This window comes from Homarus americanus, unplaced genomic scaffold (assembly GCF_018991925.1).
Source record: "Homarus americanus isolate GMGI-L3 unplaced genomic scaffold, GMGI_Hamer_2.0 scaffold34921, whole genome shotgun sequence".
NCBI classification, from domain to species: domain Eukaryota; kingdom Metazoa; phylum Arthropoda; class Malacostraca; order Decapoda; family Nephropidae; genus Homarus; species Homarus americanus.
The window spans coordinates 1,684,857-1,709,545 of record NW_024741901.1 but is presented as its reverse complement, the minus strand read 5'-3'; the positions used below and the strand labels follow the sequence as shown (position 1 = coordinate 1,709,545).

Sequence of the window (24,689 nt, the reverse complement as noted above, 5' to 3'; positions counted from 1 at the left end):
CTGTATATATATATATATATATATATATATATATATATATATATATATATATATATATATATATATATATATATAATCTATTATCTATTATCTATTATATATATAGAAATATATACAGTTGGGTCCACATTACGCTGTTAATGTAACCGGAGGGCACCATGAAAGTGAGGAACGCAGAAAGTGAACAACATAACATATGGGATTAATTGAAATGGAGTCCAGGCCGATCCCCAAACTCCACTTTTGACCAACACAACTATTTGTAGTAAAAATATTATCTTAACTTTATGATGGCATGCACACACAATTAATAATTAAGAGAAATATCAATAATATTAGGTTTTTAACACTTACATTAGTAGAAAAGATGGCTGGGCACACGGGATGGGCGTTGGTTCCGAGGCAGAGGGCAGATTATTGGCCCTCACCTGTACCACTTGTATCAATTGTATCACTATCCACCAGAGGCTTGCAGGGCCTCTTTGTCAAACCCCAAAGTTCATATAAGTCCATATCCTCACTATAATTATCACTATCACTGACGGGCGGCTGTAGTGGGTGGCGGGTGAAGAACTGGTAATGTTTTGATGACTATGGCGACCTTGTGCGCACCATTTTTCGCGCCTCTTACACAACATGGCGGATGGCGGGAGGTTTGGATCAAAATGGCGGCTTAGCCGCCTCCTAATGGATTCACGACGATGAGCATGTTGAGCCGGCAGGGCACGCTTAACGGTGAACAGCTGATCATGGGACAGCGTAATGTGAGGTGACTGTATATATATATATATATATATATATATAACACACAATATATATATATATATATATATATATATATATATATATATATATATATATATATATATATATATATATATATATATATATATATATATATATATATATATATATATATATGTCAACCCTCATATTACAGTCCCCATTTCCCATTCTGTGATTCTCATTCTGTGAAGTATAATTTTTTAATTTAGCTCATAAAATTCATACAAATTATCCGGCAGAATATAATTTACATTGCTGGAATTCTTACAATTTGATGATCATTTTGAATATAAACATCATAGATTTTGCATTAGACATACAAATTTTAGATATAATGTTTACTCTTGAGTAAATATGTTATCTTTTGTGCAAAATATATGATATTTATATTCAAATATTCTGGTACAAGGAATCCAGCAATGTCAATTATATTATCCTAACTTTAGTCTGATTTATTATTTATTACTAAAAAGGTAAACAGTCTGGTATTCCCTACATTTATCTAGTAGGAACGTTGGTGGGGGGGTGGGGGGGCCGACCATCTGTTACGTGTGAAAATTTTTTTTATTAACTGAAGATTTTTATTTTAGCTCATAAAATTCATACAAATTACCCGGCCAGAATATAATTTTCATTGCTGGAATTTTACAATTTCGTGATCATTTTGAATATAAACATCATATATTTTGCATTAGACATAAAATTTTTAGATAAAATGTTTAATCTGAGTAAGTATGTTATCTTTTGGCAAAATATATAACGTTTATATTCAAAATATTCCTGGTCTTACAAGGAATCCAGCAATGTCAATTATATTATCCTAACTTTAATCTGAGGTATTTAATACAAAATGTTAAAATCTAAATTTTCACCCAACATCTATTGAAGGGAGGATTGATGGGGGTGGGGGAGGTTGGGACTGACCGCGGTTGGAAAGAGGCAAGGTGGTACTTTGATTGACAGATAGTGCTAGAATATTTTTTTTTATTAACTGAAGATATTTGTTTTAGCTCATGAACTTTAAAAATAAACAAACTTCACTGAGCACAAACACTGAGGTTTTATGTGAATACAACATGTTGTACTGTATGGTTAGAGGAGTATGTAAAGGGATTTGTAGGTTCAGTGAAGATTTTTTAGTCTGAACTTAAATTTGTGAGTGGAGCTATAAAAATGTGCACAGAAGCTTGAAAAGATAGCTTAGGACCCTTGAGTCCCAGTCTTGTAAATCCTGGTACAGTGGTCCCATTAAAGTACTGTACCTTGTGAAAACTATCAGGTCTTGTTGCTATAATTATTGATGCTTCTTTCCAGGTTGTATAGTTAGACAGGTGACCAACTTTTACAATGTTGTTATTATCCCACTATAATATTCAGTAAAATAGGAATGTGCCTTATCATTTCAGGTGAGTCTATCTTCTGATCTGAGTTGATGTCCCTAAATGTCCAGTGATGAGGACATCGAGTTCTTAGGTTTGCCCCTGGAAATTTATATACAGTCAGTATTCTATGTAAGTCCTTTCAAGAAATTCTACTTCTAATATGTTAATATTGGCTCCTATCAGGGTTGACATTTATTTCCCCACCACTTATCAGCTTACTACCTGTCCGGCTGTCCGGGAAACCTGCCATGTTTGGTAGTGAGAGTGACACCGGATGACATATAGATATAGATAAAGTTCTTATAATATCCGAGCAGATAAACAACGGATTTAGTTGATAAGTTTAGGTTTAGGAGGGATAGGAAGGAACTGGTTTACAAATAGGTGGTGGACGAGTGGAAAAGCTTAGCAACTTTGTAGTATGCTGGAAAGCTGGAAAGTTTCAAAAGGAGGCTGGATAGATTCATGGATGATAGAGAGTGGTAGTAACTCTCGACAGGAGCTGCCATGCACAGGCCAACCGGCCTATTGCAGACTCCTTATTTTCTTATTTCTTATGTTCTTATGTACTCACATGTGTCCGGACCAAGCTGGACTCCAACACTTGACATAATACTTTTACTTATTACTTTTATCCTTTTCGGCACTGATCGGCTCGTTAGCTGCTTAGGCAGTCGGTCACGTCTCTGTTACGCACTGTTGGCAAGTACTGCGGCGCACTGGGTCCTGAATGTACCCGAACCTGCTCCAGTGTTGGTCAAGTCCGGTCTTGAAACAGCTCACACTCAATGCCTTCACAACACTCTCTGGCAGGTTGATCCAAGTGTTCACAATTCTCACTCCAAAAAAGTTTGCCCTCACAGTTTTCCGGACTTGTGGCTTCAACCGTGAGCTGTGATCCCTTGTGGGGAAGCCGCCTGCCAGCTCCAGGTAAGGACACACAACTGAGTAGTGCCCTTTGAGATGTTTATACGCTTCAATTAGGTCACCCCTCGCCCATCTGTAGTATAAGCTAGGCAGTTGCAGGCGCTCTAATCTCTCTGGATAGCTGAGGTGTCGAGGTGCAGGCACCAGTCTGGTGGCACTCCTTTGGACATTTTCAATCAACTGACAGTCCTTAGCATATCTCAGGGACCAGACGGGGTAATAGTACTCCAGGCAGGGAAGCACCTCACTCTTGAAGATCGTTACAAGGGACGGACTGTCTAGATATCTGAACGACCTTATAAGACCAAATAATTTAGTTGCTTGATTCACCTTCTTCTCACAATGGCCTGAGAACTTCAGTTCATTGTCAACATACACACCCAGGTCCTTTTCACATTCAGTCTCTATTAATGCAGTTTCTTCGTCCCATTGGGAGATGTGATACTCTTAACGTTGGTATGACTCAGGTGCATCCTCTTACACTTAGTCACATTGAATCTTAACAGTCATTTTTCGACCATTCTTGAAGCTCACAGAGATCTTTCTGTAACTCTTCACAATCTGTCATGTTCTTAATTTCCCTAAATAACTAGGCATCGTCCACAACCATTTGTATGGAAGTGTGTATAGCTTCTGGCATGTCATTTATGAAACAAACAAACAATAACTGGCTCAATACACTGCCTTGTGGTACCCTGCTTGTCATGGATACACATGATGTTTCATGCCATTAATCACCACACACTGCTTGTGATCATGCAAAAAGTCTCTGATCCACGCTAGGACACTTCCCTGAATCCTGCCCTTTCAGTTTAATTCTCAGCTTATCATGGGGTACACTGTCAAAAGCCTTGGCAAAATCTAGGTATATATACTGTATTGTCGATATTGCCACCCTGTTCCAGAATTTGGCTCCAAGCGGTGAGAAACGTGTGTGTTACCGCTGTACCACCAACATTACAGCAAGAAGAGCAGACCGGGACAGACAACACCTACCAAACTTCTTATCTTCTTCATGGCAGCCAAAAGGACGTGGTCAGGGGGCAGGGTCTTGCGGTTGATTTTGAAGCCCAGTGGAAGACCTTGAGTGTTATTGACCTCGCATAATGAGCCAGCGAGGACTGGCAGCAACCTGTAGGAGGAGAAGGAAGCAACGGAGGTTAACAGGAAATCACCAAGATAAAAATGGTAATTCATTGATAGATGAGTGAGATTTGAGAGACAACACTAACTATGATGGTACGTTCCAGCTTGTTTATGGATAGTGTTAGGATTCTGTGTCGGGTTCATCAAAACGTGTCAAGAGAGAATGCACAAGCTGCCGATCCATCCCCTCACCTCCACACCCCCACCCCCCTGCCCCACACCCCACTCTCTCTCCACACCTCACCTCCACACCTCCTCACTCTCCCCCACACCTCACTCTCCCACACCTCCCCCCTCATCCTCCCTCCACACCTCCTCACTCTCCCTCCACACCTCCTCACTCTCCCCACCTCCTCACTTCCCCCGCCCCACACCTCCCCCTCCACACCTCCCCACCTCCCCTCACCTCCCCCTCCCTCCACACCTCCCCCACCTCCACACCTCCTCACCCCCTCCCTCCACACCCTCACCCTCCCCCACACTCTCCCCCACTCTCCCCACACCTCACTCTCCCCCCACACTCTCACTCTCCTCCACACCTCCCCTCCACACTCCTCACCTCCCTCCCCACACTCTCTCCCTCACCTCCCACCCTCACTCTCCACACTCTCTCACCTCCACACTCTCCTCACTCTCCACACTTCCCCTCACTTCCTCCTCCTACACTCTCCCCACTTCCTAGTAGCTAGTGTTGGTGGTATAGCAGTAACGTGTATCTCTCACCAATATGTCAAGGGTTCGAGCCTCTTCCCGGACACATGTGAGAAGGGTGTTATCCAGTGTGACCCTCACTACCACACATCACAGGTTTCCTACAGGTACTTCAGTTTCCTCCTGTACTAACACCTGATACACCAACCACCTAAATGGCTAGTAAGCTGATAAGTGGCGAATTTATTAAAAAAAAAAAAAAAAAAGCTTGCTACCGGTTTTCATTATGATGTCGCCAGAGGGCAGTACATTTGTTAGATTGATCATGCTTAAATCATCAAGCGTTTAGAAAATAGAAATATATGTCATGTTTTAAACAGCACACGTAGATAATTCGGGTGTATAGTTGCCATGTACAGTATTTTCTTCTATTAAAGATCTTGACAGCTCTTTTAAAGGTCATACAGGACTTCCCATCATTTAAAGTCTTACATGATACAACTCCAAAGTCTTATGACTCACTCGGTAGTCAACAACTCGAGCCCCTAAAGTCATAACATGACTCATTGAAAAGGTTTTGAGTCACGGAGTCATTTGATGAATTTAGAACTCACCAATAGTGGGCGATGAAGACGAGGGCGGGGACGGTGACAACTGCCTGAAGTTCCCGCCACCTTCTCACTAGATAGGCGATGCCCGGCACCACCATGTAGCCTAGCGCCCATGGCACCACGAAGAGCGTCCCCACCATAGAGCGCTCCTTCGTCGAGCATGTCTCCATCTCTGCCCCCACCAGGACAGAAAACAGCTCACAGAGAGTGTTCCATTGTAGAGGATAATGGTACAGTACATGCGGTATAGTTGTGCAGTTAATATAAAGATAGTCAAATACAGCGTATAGCAGTGCTGTAATTATATCAACAAATAACACGCCAGAGAAGGTTACATGACCAGACTTCACTAGCACTGATACATCTTTTACTCAGGTACAGTACATTCAGTACATGCCCAATACTCGCCAACAGTGTGTAACATAAATGAAGGACTACCCGACCAGTGGTGAATAGGATAAAATTAGAGTAAAAGCAAAAAATATAAAAATAAATAAGAATATAATAATTAAACAATATCTCTTAGTAGGGATTAGGACAAAACAATAGATAGAGTTTTGTTTATGCTGAAGAGCAACAGATGAACAGCTACACTACAGGATCTTTCACTACCAACATTCTTGTCAACTCACGGAGGATAAAGCAGCCCAGGTAACAGCCGGATGTCATGCATAAAATGACAATCAACAGACAGATGTAGAGTTCCACGTTGGGAGAGCTGGCAGCCAGGAAGCCCGCCACAACAGTGAACAGTGCTGACCATAACACCACGGGCCGTCGACCGTACCTACCACACGCACACTCCAATAAGTACCATATACAGTACTGTACTGTACAGTATAAGTTGCAGTTTTGTTTGTGGTAGTCAGGCTAATGACCGCCTTTCATGAATGACTACAGTGGGAATGTTCCCAATAAATGACCAACCTCACACGCAGCTGTGACCAATTCTTGATATACTAAATAATACAATAGTTAGGTACAGTATTGTACCAAGGATTAACATCTACAGATACTGGTACATGATGGTCTAGTTAACTGAGCATTTTATAATTTACGGTACTTTACTGAACTGCTGCTGACTGCCTGGGTAATATACCTAATAACTTCTTAGAGAACTTCGTGGATAATCTACCTGAGAACTTCCTGGATAATTTACCTGGGAACTTCCTGGATAATTTACCTGAGAACTTCCTGGATAATTTACCTGAGAACTTCCTGGATAACCGACCTGAGAACTTCTTGGATAACTTACCTGTCGAGGAGGAAGCCGTGGAAGAGATAACCAACTAATTTGCCGACCTGTACTGCTGCCTGGGTGGTAGAATACAGTACCCGACGCTCACACACCAGGTCCCACTGTTAACCCACGAACGTCAGGGGCATCACAATCACCACAAGTAGCACCACAGTCACCACACAGGCACAGAGCGACGAGGGAGTTAATGAAAACGAAATAAGTTTCTAGACGCTGAAATTTTATCAAGAACAAAGAAAAATGTTCAATATACAGATACAGCCATTCAAAAAACTATCTCTACTTGGGGTGATCGATGAATTCCAGAATGAACACTGTGACTCCTGTTGTCTCTGTAGGGTTGCCAAAATCCTTCATCTGTTGTGTCATATCTTTTCAACACAGTTTTGTATAGATAGTTTTTTGGGTGACTACATATTTATGGTGAATGGATCCTTTATGGTTGATGTAGTGGTTAATGATAGTGCATTTTTAATTAATTTATAGAAGTGTTCAAAAAGGCAATATTTTATTACCACAGATTAAGAATATTCTATAAAAAAAAAAGTGTACCGGGTAAGTGATGGCCGGGTCGTGTATTGTTTATACTTGCTTGGTGCTAAAAGGAGTAAGTATGACTCATAACAAAGGCACACAAGGAAAAAAGTAGCATTTCATTTTTCTCTTTTGCACCATGTTTGTCTTTACAGTGACTTTTCTCTCGCTAGTCACCAGATCAGATAATGGATTGCAGTCATGCCTGATAGCTGTGAGGAGGAAACTTAATTAACTTGACATGAATACGTGTACTCAACAATTAATATATCCGATTATTTTGCCTAATGTAGTTTTTTTATCAAATTCTCTTACTTTAATACAGAAAAATGGTTGAATCAATCCTCTTCTAAAACTTAATGTGACCCAGTCTTAAAATCCCTTACCTAAAACATAGTAAACATGTGTTAATTCATTTTGACGCCACTGTTCCCTGCACCATCTGAATTAATTGTGTAGATCCATCTCCTCTCTCAGCTGCTGTGTCCTTCACTTTAATTGTTCTTTCTTCATATCCCTCTCCTGTCGTTGACATCCTTGAATCTCTCACTCGTGCATCCTGAACCTTCCACACACATTCTGAACCTCCCACTCACCTCCTGAACCTCCCACTCACATCCTGAACCTCCCACTCACATCCTGAACCTCCCACTCACATCCTGAACCTCCCACTCACTTCCTGAATCTCCCACTCACATCTTGAACCTCCCACTCACTTCCTGAACCTCTCACTCACACATCCTGAACCTCCCACTCTCATCCTGAACCTCTCACTCACACATCCTGAACCTCCCACTCACATCCTGAACCTCTCACTCACATCCTGAACCTCTCACTCACATCCTGAACCTCCCACTCACACATCCTGAACCTCCCATTCACATCCTGAACCTCCCACTCGCATCCTGAACCTCTCACTCACATCCTGAACCTCTCACTCATATCCTGAACCTCTCACTCACACATCCTGAACCTCCAATTCACATCCTGAACCTCCCACTCACATCCTGAACCTCCCACTCACATCCTGAACCTCCCACTCACACATCCTGAACCTCTCACTCATGCATCCTGAACCTCCTAATCACATATCCTGAGCTGTTGCCACATCTACCTCACAGCTGAGACATTGGTATGCTATTACGATTCTCTAAATTGTACCTTGAGCGAGGTTAGGTTAGTTAATCATAGAGGCCTAGCGCCATGTGTCATTGAACGAGCATGGATGTACGCCATTCTTCTGGTATGAATATTTGTAAGTGAGGTGGATTTTTATGAGAAGGTAGTGTATGCAGTATACAAACTTAAGATTTTGTTCACATACTACAGATGGCACACACAGGTAGACCATAGTTAGCATCCTTACCTCTATTGTCAAAGTTGATTCATACTGAGTGAGGTTGAAATCCCTGGAGGCACAAGATACCATTGGAGTGTTGTTTGGCAGTGGTACTAAACCAGCATTCACAGCTCCCTCATATCCCAATGCTGCCACCTTACTGTAGGTGTAGTTGTACTGCAGGCAGTGCTCGAATTTGCCCGTTTCCTTGCTTTTTGGTGATAAAACACATTCAGATGAAATATCACCTTTATCTGGATAGAATCGTGTATAGGATTCTTATTTTATAAATATCATCTTTGTTATCAACCTAAAATAACTATCTGACATTTTTGTTGAAAATTAGCCAATTTAGAGGGTAGACTCCGAATCTGAGAGGCTAAAATATGTTTGAAACAGGCAGCTGGCAAAAAGCAACAACTTGTGTGACTCTAAACCTTTTGTCTTCTTGATGTTTAGGAGAACTTGTTTGGCAAACCTTACAATGTAATTTGTAAACATGTAAAGAACAGTAACTGTAACGGAAATGTGATCCTGAACCTAAAGTGGGAGAGGTGGACAATGGGCTGGCTAATGCAACACAAATACCAACTCTCTGAAATACCAGTGGCATCAGTACTGAAAAACTTAAAGTAAAGTAATATACTGTTATGAAAATATAAGCAACGGTAACTTAGATGAACAGTTGTGGACAATAATAACAGAGAGATCACTCAAAACACTACAAATAAATATGACAACATGGGTTAACGAGTATAAGTTCTGAACTAACTTGGTTGGGATGGCAAAGTTGAGGACCTGTTCTTGGGTCCAGTTGGCCTCCACCAGTGGCGCTATGTGGCACCAATAGTCCGGTGTGGCACCCAAGAACTGGTAAGACAGTGTTTGGTGTGCCGGCACGTATGTGGCTGCAAGAGAGAGATGACTGTTTTGTGTACTGCCTCCTCTTATGCTGCTCCATGTACCCATAAATTTGTGCTTGTGAACCCGAAACAGTAAACACACGCATTATTCTGTCCATAAATGCTTTGAATTTACGAGTCTGAACACACACACACTCACACACAAAAATCTAAGCCACGTACAATGTTACTAATACCTCTTCTATTCTTTAGTACATCCATCTAAGAAATTTTTGCTCATTAACTTATAGATGAACAACAGGCAGACGGTCAGCTCGCTCACCACCTGTTGCCTCCTCCTCCATTTCTGCAGCTTCCATACTCCTCTCTCCTTCCTCCAATAACCTTTCAATGCTTCTTGCTCTACCCAAAATATGAAGTCACACACAAACAAACAATAATACCATCGCAAGCTTGAGCTATGAATATCACCTGCACTGCCATTACACCAACCTCCTCACCCTTCAACTTATGTAAATATTAATGAAAGTTGTGCCAAGCATACGTTCATCTGTCTTCTGCCAGCATTGGAAGGAATACTAACCATAAGCACACACGAGGAAGAGGAGTAGATTCCAGCGGCCTCTCGTCCCCACCACCTGAAGCAAGTCTTCGAAAGTCTTCACGTTTCCCAGGTCATCATCTGTCTTTAGCACATCCTCCTGTTGCTTCTTAACTTCCTCTTCATTATTCTGCACCTCAGTCTCCTTCTCTTCTCTTTCTTCTTCCATATTATCCTTCGTCTCCTGGCGGTCTTATATCCTGTGACACCTCTCCTCCTGCCGCTCTCGCCTCCTGACGTTTTCACCGCCTCCTCGCCCTTTGCCGTTCTCGCCGCCCCTCCTCTCTTGTGGTTTCTGAAAATTGGATCAAGAGTTGTAACTTTTTTTCATTTTATAGATCCCCAATAACCATCTGCATCCTTGTTTGATACAGTACCAATAACCTGTCATGCCTGTACCACTGTTGTGTATGAAGGTCACCTAGCAGCCTGTACCACTGGTTAGACTAAATCTTTTTGTGATGTTACTGTAGGAAATACCTGAATTGAATTGAATTGAAACAGTTTATTTATCCAGAAAAACACAGATACAGAGTCAACAATAATAACAATATTAACATGGTTGAGCCAGTTGAGAACCTGAGCTCTCTTTTAGGCACCTGATATATACTATACAGTACATTTATCTCAAGGAAGTATTATATAACATTTAGTATCATCTGGAATAGTACAATAGCATGGTGGTTATAAGAACATCTCATCTCAATATTTATTTATTTATTTATTTAATTTTTAATTTTTTATTTTTATTTTTTTATACTTAAATTACAGTGGAATTGAAAAACATAAGTAGAATTGGGGAGCAGTACAACATGGGTTGTACAGTAATAAGGTTGAACAAGAGGACAGAGCTGTCAGGATTATGACTAGTAAGCAAATATGTTTATTGCAATGGTAATTACTTATCTATTTACATGATAATTTCCGATAAAACGGTTTTGATGGTACAATAAAAGCAGGTACTGTAAATATAGTAGGTGTTACAAGAAATATTAATACTTCGACAGTAGATACTTTTCTAGAGATGATTTAAAGGAAGGGAGCGTAGTCTTTGCTGGGATGTGTGGGGGTAAGTTGCTCCACACCACACCGTGATATTTTATGGAGGTCTGGGACTGAGAGGAGCGCATGGGGGGTGGTCTTAGTAGCTCTGGGTGCCTTAAGTTGTATCTGATTATTCCGGAACTGGAAATAATTATTGTCAAGCAAGTGATTGATAGATTTGTAAACAAAGAGGGCACAGCAGTAGGTGTTAATATCTTCGAATTTTAACATTTTCAATATAGCAAATTTTTCGTTTGTGTGATTTTTTTTTCAAGTAGGTCATTGTCCGTACAACTCTCTTTTGTGCAGTAACCAGAGATTGTGTTTTTGAAGAGCCAGAGGCCCCCCATAGTGTGTGACAGTGTATCAGGTGTTGGTAAACAAGATCATGATAGATTTCTTTCATTGCTGTGAGAGTGAGTGACTGTCGAGTGTGATACATGATACCTCACTGTTTATTGACTTTACTGTGAATGGCTTGTATGTGGTTTCTCCAGTTAAGTTTCTCATCAACAATAACTCCGAGGAATTTAGTATTTTGTTCGCGTTTGAGGACTATATTACCAAGGTACAGGGGGTTCAAGTCTGGAGGTAAGTTTTTTCTTCTGTGAAAGATCGTGTAGTGGGTTTTCTCAAGATTTAGGGTCAGTTTATTACGTATTACCCAGGTCCCGACTTTAGTTAATTCAGTGTTCATAGTTCTCATCAAGGAATGGAGGTCTGAGTTGCTGGCATAGAGATTACTATCGTCTGCAAATAAGTTGTATTTTATGAGTGAGCTGGCGTGGACTATGTCGTTTATGTACAACAAAAACAGTACTGGACCGAGAATGGAACCTTGGGGGACTCCATACAAGATTGGCGAGGAGTCAGATTGGTGATTATTATAGCAAACATACTGCATCCTGTTGGACAGATATGAGGTAAACCAATTGTGGGACAGGCCCCTAATGCCGTATTGTTCAAGTTTTGAAAGGAGGATGGTATGGTTGACAGTATCGAAGGCTTTAGAGAGGTCCAAGAATATACCGACTGTGAACTAACTGTCATCAAAGGAATTTAAGATGTCATTAGTAAAGGATAGCAGAGCACTCTCAGTCAACCTTCTAGCTCTAAATCCAAACTGGGAGTCTGTAAAGATGTTATTGGCATTGCAGAATGCATTTAGTCTATTACATGCTAGCTTTTCCAGTATCTTACTCAAGGCTGGGAGGACTGATATGGGGAGGTAATTCTTTAAGAGACCTTTGTCCCCAGATTTTTTATATGCTGGGTAAACTTAAACAATTTTCAATTTATCCGGAAAGACACCACTAGTGAAGGAGGAGTGACAAATGTGTAGAAGAACAGGTAGTAATAAATGGGCTACTTTCTTAATAATGCTCAATGGTATATTGTCTTCGCCTGCTGCTGCATCTTTGGACATTTTTATGATGGCCAGTAATTCATCTGCTGTGACAGGGGATAAGAACAGTTCATTTTGCTGTCTGTTTTGCAGGTAGGCTCTAAATTCCTCATGGTGATCTGGGATGATCTCTGCAAGATTTTTGCCAACATTAATAAAATATTCATTGAAGTGGTTGGCAATGGGGGAGGGCTCCGTTACAACTGAATCATTTATCATAAAAGCTGAGTGGGGGGCCGAAGGCTGAGTGTTCCTGTTCTGAATAGAATTTGTGACATTCCAGGTTTTCTTACTGTCGCCTGATGCTGACTGGAGCTTATTTGTGTAATAGTTACGTCTGGCGTTTCTAACTGCTTGAGTTACTCTATTTCTGATACTTCGGTAAGCATCATCGAAAGTTATGGATCTTTTTGCAAATTTCCTTTGGAGTTCGTGTTTTTCCTTTATCATTATCTTATTTTCACTGACTTAGTCTTGAGCGGGAAGCATTCATCAAAGCAAGCATTGAAGATGCAAGAGAAGTTACAGCTGTTCACGTTAGGGTTGTCGGAGGCATAGACAAGATCCCAGTTAGCATTCATTTGGTTGTTTTCAAAAAGGAGCATATTGTCGGTGCAGTAGTCTCTGTATTGGATTGAGACTCTACAAGACCTTTCAGGTCTTGTGGCTGTTTTATACACGGCAAAAACTGGGAAGTGATCTGAGATATTGTTATAAATAATTCCACTTGCAAGAGTAACTGCGACCCCAGGTTGGGGAACCCCTGCTCTAGTGGGTTTGGTTATAGTGTTGAAGAAGAGTTTAGAATGACAGGTAGCAAGAAGGTCTAATACTGAGGTGTCAGTTTCTAATTTTAATAGATCAAGGTTGAAATCTCCTGTAATGTAGCAATGTTTCCTCTCTGAACTTATGATAGTGATAAGCTCAGAAAATTTACCAAGAAAATTCCTTACATTAGTGTGGGGTCTTCTGTAGATTACTCCTACTAGGATATTTCGTGTGTCGTTACGTAATTCAATGAAAACACTTCTCCTGAACCTTTAAATCATCTCTTACAGAAGTGTTATACTTGATATCAACATATAGGGCGACACCACCACTGTGTCGTGACGTGTTGACGCAGTGTCTATTATAATTAGGAATGTTATACAAATGGTCAATATCGTTAGTGAGTTTGGTCTCACAGAATCCAAGTACATCAAATTTGTGGGCAATAGAAGATAAACACTGATCTAAAAAGGTATCTAGATGAAGGGGAATACTGCTGATGTTATGGGTAATCAAGGAGAAGGAATGAGGTAGTAGGAGACCAGAACAAAACTCGGGGGAGTCAGGAAAGTAATAGTTACAGTTTGGGTTGGTGTAACCCAGTGAGTTTTGTAAAAAGACATCAGGAACGATATGAGGGAGTATTGTGTCGACACCATGAATAAATGGGGTGTAACACATACGATCTAGCACATCTAAGGAAATGACACGAGTCATCAAGTAACTCAATTCCTCGATAATTTTAAAGTTTATTGGTTAAATATGGAGACAGTACACGGCAGAGTAAGGTATATAGATGTTAGGTGAGCACACAACCGGCGGTGAGTTTCGTCATGTTAACCACCACGTCAGGTATAAAGCAGAGATGAAAGTACAGGTGTGTGTGTTAGTGGGAGTGTGGGGGTGGTGAGGGGGGTGGTGGATGGTGGGAGACGGTGGTGAGTGGTGGGAAACGGTGGTGGGAGACGGTGGTGGGTGGTGAGAGACGGTGGTGGGTGGTGAGAGGAGGTGGTGGGTGGTAAGAGGGGGTGGTGGGTGGTGGGAGACGGTGGTGGGTGGTGAGAGGAGGTGGTGGGTAGTGAGAGGGGTTGTGGGTGGTAAGAGGGGTAGTTGATAATGATATGGGGTAGAGAATTACGTGCAGGGGCAAGGAAGGAGAAACAAGTTATGCACAGATAGATTTTTTATTTTTTTTTATTTTAACAAATTTATTGACAAAGCTTGGAGTACAGTTTGCCTATTCTGAGTAATTCAGTCAGATCTTGACACTGAGGGTGGTATCACTTCTCACTGCCATGCAGGACAGAGGATCATACACAAAGGAATAGATCATATTCATAAACAGTATATATAGGTCAGAGTCATGTGGGTTGATGTCACTGTTCACTGCCATGCAGGACAGTGGTTCATATACATTGGACGTCATACTCTAATTGAAGACTAATCAGTGTGGGCTAGCAAATTTGGGATAAACAGCAAGAATGTCCTCAAGCATCCCCGATTCAATGTAGTAATTACAAAGTTCATGATACAATAAGCCAGGTGGCCTGAAGTCTTTGACAGTGTTGCATTCAATATTATAGTGTTCAAGTGTATGCTTTAAAGCAGTGATTCTCAAATGGGAGGCACTTGGCTCCCAGGGGAGGAATTTCAAATCCAAGGGGAGGAATTTTAGCCAAAGGAGGAATTGGGGAGTTTATTTATTTTGCTGACTCCAGGAGCCTTGTTCTTAAAGCTAATGATTGTTCTTACTATTTCGTCCACCGTGATTGGTTTGTTTAGTGGGGACATGTCATCCAGTGTATTCAGGTCGATCGTGGGTCTCGGTTGCCAAATATGGGTTATTTGCGACATATTGTTGGATACTTCCCTCTCTGTGGTCATGCAAAAGTTTAAGTTTTCTTCGTTGGTGATTTGAAAAATCTTACTCCAGAAAGATCTAAATTCCGGTTTTTGTTCGGTTGGTTCTATTAATTTGACTTGATTACTATTTATTATATAGTTTGACTCGTGTGCTTGAGGTTCCCATTAAGTGCTTTATTTTCTGCCAGAACTGCGTTGTTGGTATGGTGTCCTAGTATGCGTTGAGATCACCCAGAAAGTATGCAGGTATGTTCCTCCTCATCAATCTGTGCATGTCTGCTATTGGAAAAATTGGTCGTCTTGGAGGGAGGTAGCAGGTGCCAATTATGATTGGGCCCGTTGTGCTGTTAATTTCTATTGCCAGAAAGTTTTCTTGGAATGTATCATGGATTTTATGTTTTATGCTTCATTTAATTGCTATGGCAACTCCATCTTGTAAAGGATTTTGGCTGTTTTTTTGGTATACTGTGTAATTAAATATCTTGATTTTATTTGAATTATCCCTGCCATGAGAATTTAGTATGATGACGTCTGGGTCTAGGGTACGATATATGTTGTATAATTCGTGAGCTCTTGTATGTGTCCAGGCCAGGACATTATGTTGAATTACTTTAAGTCTGTTGATTATGAATGGTGATGTCTCGAGCTTGTTTGCGGCATTTTGGATGAACGATGTTCTCCTGAAGACCTCCTCTCCGTGTGCAGGTCGAGGCGAATTTTCCTGTATTTGGATTGCTCCACCTTTTCTATTCTATTATATTTGGTCAGGATTCTTCCTCTCTTTATTAGTGTTTCTATGTGGTGATCTTCCATATTCGTATCTGTATATGTACTGTATATTTTACTCTTCCCTCCCTTATCTCCGCCAGTAGTCTCTCGGTTGAGAGTATTTGGGGGGCTGAGCAGGTGTAAAACCTGATACCGGTTTCCTCGCCGAGGTCCTGATTCTCAGTCATTTTTCTTGGTGACGGTGGTGGTGCCACAATTCCCATTTTGGTCTTTTTAGGGGTGCTATATACGAACGCTTGTTCAGGTTGTATAACAGTTTCATGTTGTGAAATGGGTTCCTGCTCCTCTTCATCTTCTTCCATTCCCTCTTCGCTACTTTCTGATTGGGGGGGTTTGTCGGTAGTGGCTTGTGATTGGGTGACTTGCGCCTGACTGGTGGTTTCCGCTGGTTTATAGATCAGGTTGAAGATTTCTGATGAGGGGACGTCGTTGGGGAATTCCATGTCTGGGAGGTTATTTGCCGCAAACATTTCCTTTACCCTTTTAGCAAAGCATCCTGGTTTGGCAATATTCAAGAGGTGGGCGTGTATTATTGCCGTCATGATTTTAACCGATAGTTGACTTCCCAGGTTGAGCACTATAGGTTGAGCTGGGGGTTGTGAGGCTACCTTTTCAAGGAACTTTAGTTGTTTCCTTTGTTAATTTGGTTACAGCCGAGTAGGTCCTGTTTTGCTTTTCCTGTGCTCTTTCCTTTTCAATTTTCCTCCTTTCCTTTACAATCGCTTTCCTTGCTGGACAGCGTGCTGCCAGTGTTCTGTGGTCCCCTTGGCAGTTCAGGCACCTAGGAGTTACACTGCTTTTGCATTCCCGGAATGTATGTCCCTCCTCCCCGCATTCGGAGCAGTATTTTGTGTTTTTGTTCGGGCAGTCCGTGGCTAAGTGGGTATATTTGTAGCAGTTCCAGCAAGGCGTGATGGGAAAAAATTCTTCCTCTTCAACTTGATTGCTACATCGGTGTTTAACATTTGCTTTCTACCAACAGGAGTGTAATTAATAGGAACTGATATATCCAGCCAAGGAGGAATGGCATTAATAGGTTCGTCTGGGGTGATTGGGACATTCAGTTTCAAGAGATCTGCAACACTTTTATGAAGCCACGCCCCAAAGAGAATCTTTTGTGGAAGGTTAGCGAGATGGTCGGGATTACTTAGATAGAACATCAACTCATTTTGAGCTGTAATTTGGGGACCATTGTTCTTCAAAACTTTGACACAAAACATGGTATTAAGTAGAGCTATCCTCTCAGATAGGGAGGCAGCCTGAGCTCTTTCCTCATGTTTACAATTCTGGTTGATTTTGGGCATCCTAGAATGATGCCCATGGCTTCATTTTGCACTACCTCAAGGCTGTTGAGTTGTTTAGGCGGAATAGTCACAAGATGGAGAGCATGATAGTCAACTACAGAACGAATGAAGTGAAGATAGAAAGTACGAGCATAGGTGATGTTAATTCCATAGCCCTTGAGAGAGAGAGAGAGAGAGAGAGAGATGCTTTACTTTCTTCTCATTATTCCCTCTTCCTCACGACAGCTCACAACCAGTTCTCAGCGCCTTCCCTCCTCCTCGCTAATGTTGCCGCAAATGGCTATTCCAGGACGTGACTCCATTAGAAACTTAGAGGAACCATAAATACAAAAATGAAAAAGGATCAAAAGTGAGAAACAATATAGCCCTATGTATATTGTGTTGTCAACCTTACGAGAAACAATCGAGATCCTGCAATTGTGTGTAAATGAGGTAGAAAGTCAGCTCAGCACCTGAGACTTGGTCACAATTTTCGTGATGCCATATTGCAGCAGGGTCTACCATTAGACAGCACATTATGCTTCCAGTATCTTCCCTGGCGGTAGTACCTCCCTGTTTGGTAGCTGCCTACTACCTACTACCAGTAATTTGTATCTCATAAGTTTTCATTGTTGATGGACTAACCAGCAGCTAGAGGCCGTCGTATAGAAAGTTAACGGTACAATTTTTTTTTGCAATGTGGACGCACTGTGTGTGTGTATGTGTGTGTATCGGACACTGGAGAGGTGAGCGACTGTAAGATTTGATGCTCCTAAGTTCTGGAAGCGATTATTGTACTGTAGAGTAATTAATGCATTAGTCGTCAACAAATACAAAGCTCTGAGGGATAAGGAGAGACTGAAAGCGTGAGCATACGTATCTAAGACTGCTTCTCTTCCTCCTTCCGTATTTCTAGTCCAATAAGACAACTTAGATTTGTCTTTATAAGTAATCCTTGTCAGCCCGGACCAGAGTTCACACTGTAATCAGTTGACTCCTTCTGTATCAGTTCTTGATGACAAAAAAAACCGACACTACTATTAATGCACAGATGATTCAACTCTTCCAGCAACACTGTTGCACCTCACCCAGCTGTCCTGAACCCCCGAATCTATCAAGCTAAACTTGTCGTACTGGAGTTAATATCTTCACAGCCAGATGTATGAAAATACAGTAAGGATGAATCCCAACAATATATTATATCAGTTAACATGCACAGTCACATACACTAGGAAGTAGGTTTGTTGTACATACATACATACATAAAATACTAGTGACAGTATGAGGGCCTGAGCTGCCACCATTTATGAGGGCCTGAACTGCCACCATTTATGAGGGCCTGAACTGCCACCATTTATGAGGGCCTGAACTGCCACCATTTATGAGGGCCTGAACTGCCACCATTTATGAGGGCCTGAACTGCCACCATTTTATAAGGGCCTGTGTGTCAGTAACAATTCCTTTTACTCTCATACTTATTACCATTGGTAGCGTGACGAAAGGAGGCTCGTGGGTAGATGTAATGATAGTATCAAGCAATAGGGAAGAAATAACAGTAAATACTGTAGGTAAATAATAGACACAATATACAAATAAAAAATTTATTTAAACATTAATATGAAATTAGGAGAAAGAATTTATATGTACCAACAGACGAAATCTAGTACTAGGCCCTCAGGCTCAACATACTCACACCACTACTGGGTGGACATACTCAATAACACTCACACCACTACTGGGTGGACATACTCAATAACACATAACTCTTATAGTCACTTAGCACCATAAAGACCAGGGCAACTGCCATTACAACACTCAGTCGTCAGGAGTGATACTCAAGCAACAGCCATGGGGTCCAGCCACCATGGAGTACTTTCCGACGAACTCTGGAGATCCCAGTGGATTAACTCCACCACACAAATAGCCCTACTGAGTTCGACACTCATCCACCAATGATGGGGGCTGGTAGTGGTGTGTGGCTTGGTGATCCGGGGTCACCTCGCCGGCCGAGCGTTAGGGCCAGACGAGCCAGCTATGGGGGCCATAGGTAGTCTGAAGTGTCTGACGGCCGGATCTCACGAAGGTAACTGATCCTACTGGACCTCGGACATCTCCCCAGACATAGTGGATACAACATCCACGCTACAGACACGGCCTAGGCTGCGTTAGGGACCTGTATGGATGAAGGGACGGGCACTCACTAACGGTAGAAAACAACATCACGTTTCAGGGGACGTTAAAGACGTAAATATGACTTCCCTCAGAGCATATCAACTACGTTACTGTAACACTTGCACAATCAACTATTAATTGGGTCAAATCACTTAAAGAAGGGCGAATTACAACACAGTGGAATGGCATACCTGTATGGATGAAGGGACGGGCACTTAGTAACGGCAGAAATGCCCGCGGCACCCACTCAAAATAGGTCAGGGAGTCCACCTTCTTCTATTTCGATGAATTAATTTACTGTACACTCTGACGTTGAAACTGAGACTATGAACTCAGTTTCATTCCCTACTATTATCTTCACTAACAATGCTCTGACTCAGCTATCAAAAGCAAAATTAAATTGATTACAAAGGGTTGGATGGCAACAGGTCCCAACACACAGCGTCTGCTACGAAATCCGCGGATTATATTCAAAGTTCCCTTAAGACAAAGACGGGGAAACAGAGAAAACGGGGGACGTTTCCACTGGGGGACTCGGAAGGTTTTGTGGACGTTTGAGCGTAATATGAATCCTTAAGGTTTTCACGTTAGCCACTATCACGATCATGATAACAGGGGGGAAGGAGGTTCAGGGGAAGGATAAAGGGAGGATTGAAGTGAATTTTAGGAGGAGAGAATAGGTGCAGTGGCTAAACACCGCTTGCGTGAGGGAGTATAAGTTGCAGGCAGCAGCAACTCGCCTAGACGCGGCTAGGAAGCGGCAGGACAGAGTCAGGTTAGCGTCAGGTCAAGCATCAGGTGCGTGTTGGGTTGGGCCATGGTTTCTCAGTGCTTGGTCGGCTTGATTGTGTGTGTTGTTTTCTTGTGTGGAGGAAATGTTTTGGTCTTCTGTCTTGATGTTTGTCCTGGAAATTCTCAAGTATGTGAAGAGACACAACTCAAGACAATCATTTTAACGGGTATTCGAGATGAAGAGGTAGTTCAGCGTCTCATTTAACTTGACCCCACTTCCTCCCTTCAAGATGTTGTTACAAAATGTCGAGCGTACGAGGCCGCCAGGTGTGCGACTTCAGCTTTATGCTCACAACCTGACCAGGTGAGGGCGGTGTCTTCCTACAGAAAGGGTAAGAAGCAGCAAGGTAACCCCACCCCTCACCCTCCAGCTACACCTTCAGCAGCAGCTTTGTGTAACAGCTGCGCGAGACAGCATAATGCCTCCCAGTGCCCAGCTGCTCAAAGCTTGTGCAGAAGTTGCGACCGCCAGGGTCACTGGGCTTACACAGTCAAGTGCCCTGCTAGCAAAGTTCAGTGCAGACTTTGTGGTCGTGTGGGCCATTATGACAAATGTTGTCGTAAGAAGACACAGAAAGGACACCACCAAGGATCCAAGAAGTCATCCTCAGGTAGTGCTGGTGCGCCCTCTCCTTCTGGCAAGCATCAAGACGCTGTGTCCAGTCGTTTCTGCCGTCGTGTACATTGTTCCACAGACACGACGCCCCAGCACACCAGTGTCGTCATTTCTCACGGTAATTTGTCATCCAATCTTCAGATGTTACCTGACACCGGTGCTGACGTCTCAGTAATTGGTCCACAACACTTAGCAAGTTTGGGAATACCCTCGGAGCAACCTACAGCCCCCTCCTCAGACAACGAAACTGACAGTTGATGGTTCCAAGATGGCTCCAGCTTTGGGATCTTTCTGGGCTACTCTTACCTTTGGTAGGCAGTCTTGCTCAGCCCGGATTGATGTTCATGATGGGATCCCGTCTCCGCTTTTATCATATGGCCATTGTCAAGAGTTGGGCATTATTTCCAAGGAATTCCCCAAACCTAGTTTGAAGGTCACCTATGTCAACAGGTTGAAGGAACTCCCTATCTCTACTAACACGTCCCCTTTTGATGCAAGAGCTTACCTTCTCAAGGAGTTTGCTGACGTGTTGGTTACGAAGAAATCTTTGGGATCCACACCACTCAAGCCGATGGTGGGTTCACCTATGAAGATTCATCTTAAGGATAGTGCCACACCTTTTGCCATCCACACCCCTCGTTTGATTCCTCACGCCTACAAGGAGCTAGTTAGACAAGAGCTTGACCCTATGGTTGCTCAGGGAATCATCAAGCCGGCCGGAGACGAACCTTCACCTTGGTGCCACCCTCTCGTCCCCGTCGCCAAACCTCTTGGTGGAGTACGGATCACCACCGATCTGTCAAAACTTAGCCAGCAAGTTTCCCGTCCAGCCCACCCTTCACCCACACCCTTCGCAGCTGTTTGAAATGTGGACCCGAAGGCGAAGATTTTTACAACGATGGACGCCTTATGTGGCAGATCGAGTTGGCCGAAGAAGACCAGCATTTGACTACATTCATCACACCATATGGAAGATATCAGTATTGCAGAGGCCCCATGGGATTTGCCGCTACGGGCGACGCATTCTGTCAACGTGGTGACACGGCCCTTCAAGGAGTCACGAATTGTGTCAAGGTGGTTGATGATATTTTACTCCATGACGAAGACTACTGTGCCCACCTCTCCCGAATATATGAAGTTCTCACCAGATGTCGAAAGTACGGGATTACCCTCAACGCTGACAAGTTTGTAGTCGCCGCACCATCAGTGAACTTCTGTGGGGACACTTTCTCAACATCAGGTGTCGCAGCGGACCCGGATAAATTAAGTGGAATCAGGGATTTTCCAACCCCTGCCAACCTGACAGACCTCCGTTCTTTTTTGGGTCTGGTCAATCAGCTGGCTGAATTCTCACCTGACATCTCTGCCGCAGCCCAGCCGTTACGCCCCCTGCTGAGCCCCAGGAGGACATTCCTGTGGACCCCAGATCATCAAGAGGCCTTCCAGCGAGTCAAGCAGGCCCTCTTAAGTCCACCTGTCCTCGCCTGTTACGACCCAGTCCTACCCACCGTCGTCCAGACTGACGTCTCCAGACTCTACGGCGTTGGTTACGCCCTTCTGCAGGACCATGGCGGTGGACAACTCCGCTTAATTCAGTGTGGATCCCGGTTCCTGACGGACGCCGAGACCCGATATGCCACGATTGAGCTGGAGATGTTGGCTGTTGTCTGGGCGATGGCGAAGTGCCGCTTCTACCTGATAGGACTTCAGCACTTCACCCTCTTCACGGATCATCGCCCTCTTGTACCTATTATCAATCACTACTCCTTGGATGCAGTAGAGAATCCTCGCCTTCAACGTTTGAAAGAGAAGCTCTAGCCTTATCTCTTCACGGCTGTGTGGCGTGCGGGTAAGCTGCTGTGCATCCCGGATGCCCTGTCCCGCGCCCCTGTCAGTCGCCCCACCCCAGAGGACGAGATGTTGTGTTCTACAACTGCCGCATCCCTCAAGTCAGTAGTCTCAATGAAGGCCGTCTACACATCAGAAGAGTCTACAGCACCGGATGCAGACAAGACCCTTGAAGATCTCCGCACCGCAGCCCGGGCCGACCCTTCCTACATCCGGCTCGTCGACTGTGTGTCTCAGGGATTTCCATCTAACCGATACGACCTTCATGAATCGCTTCTCCCGTACTGGAAGATACGCGAGGACCTCTATTGTGACGGAGACCTCGTCTTGTATGGTCCACGAGTAGTCATTTCTGCTGCCCTACGCCGCCGTACCTTGACCCGCCTTCACAACAGCCATCGAGGAGTGGAAGCCACCAAGCGACGGGCGAAGCAGACTGTCTTTTGGCCCGGAATCGATGCGGACATTGCAAGTACCGTCCGTGCCTGTGAGCCATGCCAGATTCTGCAACCCAGCCAGCAAGAGGAACCTTTAATGTGCGACGATAACCCTTGAAGACCCTTCGAGTCTGTGTCGGCCGACTTCTTTGCAGTGGCAGGGAAGTCCTTCCTCGTCATTGCCGACCGATTGTCTGAATGGCCTGTTGTCATCCCCTGTGGTAGTGATACAACGGCTACTGCTACCATCCGGAATTTCAGGCATTACTTCAGAGAAGTTGGTGTTCCCCTCCGCCTCAGGACTGATGGAGGACCCCAGTTCACCAGCCACGAGTTCCGGGACTTCATGGACCGTTGGGGAGTCCGTCATGTCGTGACCTCGCCCCACTACCCCCAGGCAAATGGACACGCTGAAGCCGCAGTCAAGACTGTTAAACACCTGATCCTTAAGGTGTCACCCTCAGGAAATATCGACTGCGAGGATTTCGATCGAGGTTTGTTAGAGTTACGCAACACCCCGAACTTCACCCGACGCTCCCCAGCCCAGGTTCTATATGGACATCATCTCAGGTCTTGTGTTCCTGCCCACCCGAAGTCTTTTTCTCAAGAATGGCAAGCCAAGACTGAAGAATGTGACCGCCGTGCAGCAGAACGAGCCGCAGATGTCGCTGCTCGGTACGACTGTCATGCCCGCCCCCTTCCCAGGTTGAGTATCGGCCAGCAGGTCAGGATTCAAGATCCGGTATCTCACCGCTGGGACAAGGTTGGGGTTGTCATGGGTATTGGCCGGTCCAGGGACTACCAAGTGCGTCTTCCTGGTGGTAGAGTATGGTGGAGGAACCGTCGTTTCCTCCGACCTGTGGAGCTGCCTAGTGTTGACCCTTCCCCAGTTGAGTCCCCTAATGTTGATGTCTTTACAGTAAATCCATCCCCACCTTGTGTTTCTGCCCCGGTACTCCGCAGGTCCGAGTGACTCAGAAACAAAAGGTCCGCTCAAGATGAAACTATGAGCGTATAGGGGGGAGGGAGGTGTATAATATGGACACGAAGTAGTACCTTAAGCTGTGTATTCTTATATTACTCTATTAATTATGTATAGTAATGTATTACAGAACATGTATCAATCTTATGTAATATTTCCATTTATTATGCACCATGTTATGTATGTGAATTATCATATTTACATATTATGTATTCAGCTTGTGAATGCTGGCATCTGTACATGCCAGCGCGGAGTGATACAGAGAGTGGAGATCGCTAGTCCTAACTAAGTCCTTATGGTGTGGAAGACCCTCTGTCTATTGTTCCTCTGTATATCTCCCGTACGAGAATAAGAATCTATTTTCAAGATAACAAGTGTTTGTGTATACCGTCCGTAGTGTAGAACATTTTGGGGGTATCAAAGACAAACATAGACCTCTTGTTACAAAATTTGTCATATTTACCAATGCTACAACTGCCAGGTCTCTCTGCAGTTCTCAGTTCTTCTAGATCAGAGTTCATGATTCTGACTTGATTGTTTTTAAGTACAGCATTGGACAGGCCAAGGTCACGGTCAACATTTTCTTTCTTAC

General features: G+C 43.4%; 1 protein-coding gene across 1 annotated transcript in view; it reads right to left on the bottom strand.

The window, feature by feature from the left end:
- Positions 1–18,292, bottom strand: part of LOC121876353 (organic cation transporter protein-like) — a 24,505-nt gene extending 6,213 nt beyond the window's left edge. The window contains exons 1-8 of the mRNA XM_042381423.1: positions 18,127–18,292; positions 10,081–10,393; positions 9,407–9,542; positions 8,662–8,845; positions 6,759–6,862; positions 6,136–6,290; positions 5,507–5,675; positions 4,092–4,227 (exon numbers count right to left, since the gene is read on the bottom strand). Of these exons, the coding sequence (XP_042237357.1) occupies positions 4,092–4,227; positions 5,507–5,675; positions 6,136–6,290; positions 6,759–6,862; positions 8,662–8,845; positions 9,407–9,542; positions 10,081–10,267 (1,071 nt within the window). The 5' untranslated portion in view covers positions 10,268–10,393; positions 18,127–18,292. The remainder of the gene's footprint in view (positions 1–4,091; positions 4,228–5,506; positions 5,676–6,135; positions 6,291–6,758; positions 6,863–8,661; positions 8,846–9,406; positions 9,543–10,080; positions 10,394–18,126) is intronic.
- Between the last annotated feature and the right edge of the window lie 6,397 nt (positions 18,293–24,689).